Source organism: Rutidosis leptorrhynchoides, chromosome 3 (assembly GCF_046630445.1).
Source record: "Rutidosis leptorrhynchoides isolate AG116_Rl617_1_P2 chromosome 3, CSIRO_AGI_Rlap_v1, whole genome shotgun sequence".
Lineage (NCBI taxonomy): Eukaryota > Viridiplantae > Streptophyta > Magnoliopsida > Asterales > Asteraceae > Rutidosis > Rutidosis leptorrhynchoides.
Window position 1 is genome coordinate 503,608,031 of NC_092335.1, and position 3,880 is coordinate 503,611,910.

The 3,880-nt window shown below is 34.4% G+C and overlaps 1 protein-coding gene across 1 annotated transcript; it reads right to left on the minus strand.

The window, feature by feature from the left end:
* Positions 1-1,135: 1,135 nt before the first annotated feature.
* On the minus strand, positions 1,136-3,462 carry LOC139901816 (putative F-box/FBD/LRR-repeat protein At1g16940). Its single transcript, XM_071884490.1, has 3 exons — positions 2,653-3,462; positions 2,325-2,459; positions 1,136-1,387 (listed from the first exon to the last, which is right to left on the minus strand). Exons 1-3 carry the CDS (start codon positions 3,460-3,462, stop codon positions 1,136-1,138), a joined length of 1,197 nt encoding a protein of 398 aa, XP_071740591.1.
* Positions 3,463-3,880: the final 418 nt, after the last annotated feature.

Consider the following 3,880-nt stretch of genomic DNA (forward strand, 5'->3'; position numbering starts at 1 on the left):
TCATGGCGATAAGCATTCTCAAGAGCTACCCAGACTTCTCGAGCCGTGTCAAACCCGACAACAACAGACATAGATTCTTCAGTAAGAGAGGCGTGAAGAATTAACAGGGCACGTTGATCACAATCGTGCCATAAAGCAAGGGCCTGAGAACCGGAGGCACCCGAGTCGGATCCGGGACCCGTAGTAGTCGAATCACCTGAATCAAAAGCAGAAGGTTTGGATATCGACCCATCAACATAGCCGAGCAGTTTTTGATAATTGAGAAGAGGAAAAATTTGGTGCCTCCATAAAAGATAATTAGAAGAGGTGAGTTTGATTGTTAACATATGTAAAACGGTATTGAGAGGGAGAGTTCCATCAGGGGGAGAAGCCGTCGACATGGTGTAGCCGAGGAAGAATGATATGGTACTTTATGGAATCAAAATAATCAATTATATCACTTATTGTGTTGAAAATTGGTGTAGACGTAGAACATCAAATCAATTAATTAATTACTGTTGTGGAGATCAGAAGCTTACGTATGGCGAAAAAATTGATCTCGGTGATAGAAAATTAAATAATATCTTGTGGTGGCTCAAAAGACAACCACCAAGCAAGTATTTCGTATTAATTTGGAGTAGCTGACACAAAGGTTCAATTGGCGACGATAAAGAAACGCAAAAGAAAAAGAAACCGTAGAGGATTTAGGGTTAGGATCAATTAGGCTGATATCATATTAGAATTAAATCCCACACCCTTTTGGGTTTTGTATTTCAATATTTATAATAATTACAAGATAAATACATAAGGAAATAAATAAAAGATACAAATACATATTCTTGCTCCCTAAGTCTCGGTGGTGACTTGTTGAGCAAGTTCACCGTTAATAATAAGCAACTCTTTTCTACTCATGTATAAGGTTTACAAAAGTTTGACTTCTATTAAAAGGTTTACATTCTGTGATTATATACATGTATACAGACATCACAACAAACCAATATACACAAAGAACATGAAACTAAGTCAATAATAACTCACATCTTCACGAAAATCAAAGATCTTTTACAGGCATGAGTTATAAGAACAAATTATGCAAGTTTTGCAATTTTCGAAATGAAGAAACAAAAAGGATTGAAGAACATACGCAAGCAAAGGTTCAAACAAATTCAATCCGACAAGATTTTGATATACATTGCATGTTGAACCACTGCTCATGATTAAAAGAATAATCTTCACCGACTGTCAATTTCTCCAAAATATTTGCATGTTTCAGTAGATAACTTAATACAGCACGCTCTTGCAATGTTAAATTAGGAACTATAAAAATTTCCTTTAACTTAAAACGTACACAAGGAGGTGCCTGATCCTCATTTGGTGGGTTCCATTCCGATATGTATGATAGAAGCCCCTAACAATGAACAAATAAATACTCGTAGTCAAATATAAATTACTGTTATAAATTATAAACTATAAATTACAAATTAATAGTAATAATAATTGAAATAAAAGGCAGTGTTTACATGTGCATTTTGAGATTTATTATAGGAGATTCCAAAATTAGATTAATTGATAATAATTTAGGCAAAACTACCAGTCATGTATTTGCCTATGAAAATTATAAGACCATTTCTAATGGTGACTATGACGTCACGGGCAGTTAGTGCACTTTTTGGCCAAAAAGTGCAATCTGACTATGACATAGCAATGTCAGTTTCTGACAATTTTTTTACCGTTATGTCAGTTTTTTGTGTCAAATATTAGGTAGAGTGATGTGGTAAAATCCGATCGAAAATTTGGTAAAAAAAATAAATTAATAATAACAAATATATATTAATTAAATCTGGAAAAACACTGATTGGGTGGACATAAAACTGACGAGTTTTTGTTTTTGCATCACAAGTCCAACTGACGCCCAAAACTGATGCCCCGTTAGGCTCCGTCAGTTTTCGGTCAGTTATGCCATGTTGGTTAGGCCTCATCTAACGCCTCAAACTGACGGGCTATTATATATGATCTAACGTCACTTTTTTTGAAAGTACTCCTTACTTATTATAGGAGATTTCAAGAAATTCTTGTTGTTAAGATTCTCTGAATATGTTCAAGGTGTTAGAATACATGAACAGTACTCCTTATTTTTTATTATTGTTTGAATGCATTCTATAGCTTTGATTATGTATTTAGTATTAGAGGGTTCTAGATTAGTCTTCCATCCGTCCAGTTATCCCTCTTGTGTCTATAAATAGGCATAATAGTGTATAGCAAATAGAAACTGAGAAAGAATTAAGAGAAAGTATTAGAGTATCAATATATTCATCTGTCTCCTCACTAGGTAACCATAAACTTACATTAGGAAAGGAAAGACACTCAAGATTGGGCATATTATTTAGCAAATTCAACAATGGATTCCATTCCCCTACAATTTCAAGTTTAACTAAGTTAGGGAACATGGGCAGGTTTATATTCTGAATGCCACCGAGAGCCTGCCAAAACCAAGTTAGGGAACATGTGCATGTGCATGTTTATATTAAGGCCACCGAGAGCCTGAGTAACCAAAACATTAGATATTATCATCCTGAAGCATAACTTAAATGCACAATATTTATACCTAGAACAATCAACTGCAAATCTTAATTAAATTGGATTTTTGATAAATGGCTATACTGTTGAACATACCAATAAAGATTTACGAGTCAATGTCATTATTTTGGTGGATGAGACGAATCTTAAGAGTTGAATAAGATAGTTAGAACTATCGGAAATCTTAGCTTCAACAAGAGACGCTGGATTCACCAAAGTGTAGCTTCTGAAATAACAAGACTTTAAGTGAAGGTATTCAAGTTTAGGAATATCAATTACTAACTCCTGATTCTTAAAATCACTCTCCTTAATTGTTAATCTCCTCATAGATAGCGAAGAGATCTTAACCATATGCGATTTACAAGTTAATCGTAGTTTATCCAAACACAATTCTTCTAAAACAGGACACCGTGAAATCAAATCCATCAGCAAATTTTCATCAACAAATTCCATACATTGAAGATTCATTTTCTTCAAACATGGAAAAAGTATCTCAACTTCAGGTTTGAGTAACACAGCAGACCTAAACTCGAATTCTTCAACTTTACATTGAGTGACAATACGAAGCCAATTTTTAACATGATTAGCATCATTGCCATGAGAGCATTGAAGAAGGAACTTTTGGAAGGTCAAACGAAGAGCAAGGATTTGATCAACTGAATCATTCAATTTGTTGGCCCGTCCTTTAGAATGAGGGATAACGATATGGAGATTAGGAAGAAAAGCCCAGAGGTGCTTCCACCTGTTAGATAAAATGCGTGAACGAGTAACATCAGCAGCAGGAAGCAGAGATAGGATTTTTATAAGAAGTTCATCAGGTAATTGGCTTATTATATCAATTCCTTTTTTTTGTTTCTCCATTGTTTTGTGGGCGGAGTTATTAACAGCCTCAGAATGTTTGCCCATTAAGAACTCCAGGGTTTTGAAATTTATGTTAAGATCAGAAGATGTTTATGTTTCTACGTGAATTTATATGCTTCTGAATTGGACCTCTTTGAATTCAAGCCATATATGATACCCAATTCTTTTTCTCAAATGGATTGTTGAGGCCCAACTAGTATTCTAATGTTTCCAAATTTTCCCACCGTGATTTCATCATAGGGTTTTTTTTTAGTTCAACTTCCTCTGTTCAACACCTTTTTTAGCTAGCTATTATTTATTTCATGGATCTTTGTTTCTTGCATAGTGTGTTGAATGCATCATGGATATAGTAAATTTATAACAAACTGTTAAAATTCTAACGAATTAAGTTAATTTACTACCATCACTTGTATCTTAGCTAATAATAGTCCCCGCAATGTAAGCCTGATTGGGTGACATGCAT

Coding starts and splice junctions, on each gene's coding strand:
- LOC139901816 (XM_071884490.1), bottom strand. CDS start 3,462: ATGGGCAAACATTCTGAGGCTGTTAATAACTCCGCCCACAAAACAATG. Junction 2,460..2,652: donor TGACTCGTAAATCTTTATTG/GTATGTTCAACA, acceptor TGGTTTTGGCAG/GCTCTCGGTGGCATTCAGAA. Junction 1,388..2,324: donor AGTGTCTTTCCTTTCCTAAT/GTAAGTTTATGG, acceptor GTTCATTGTTAG/GGGCTTCTATCATACATATC.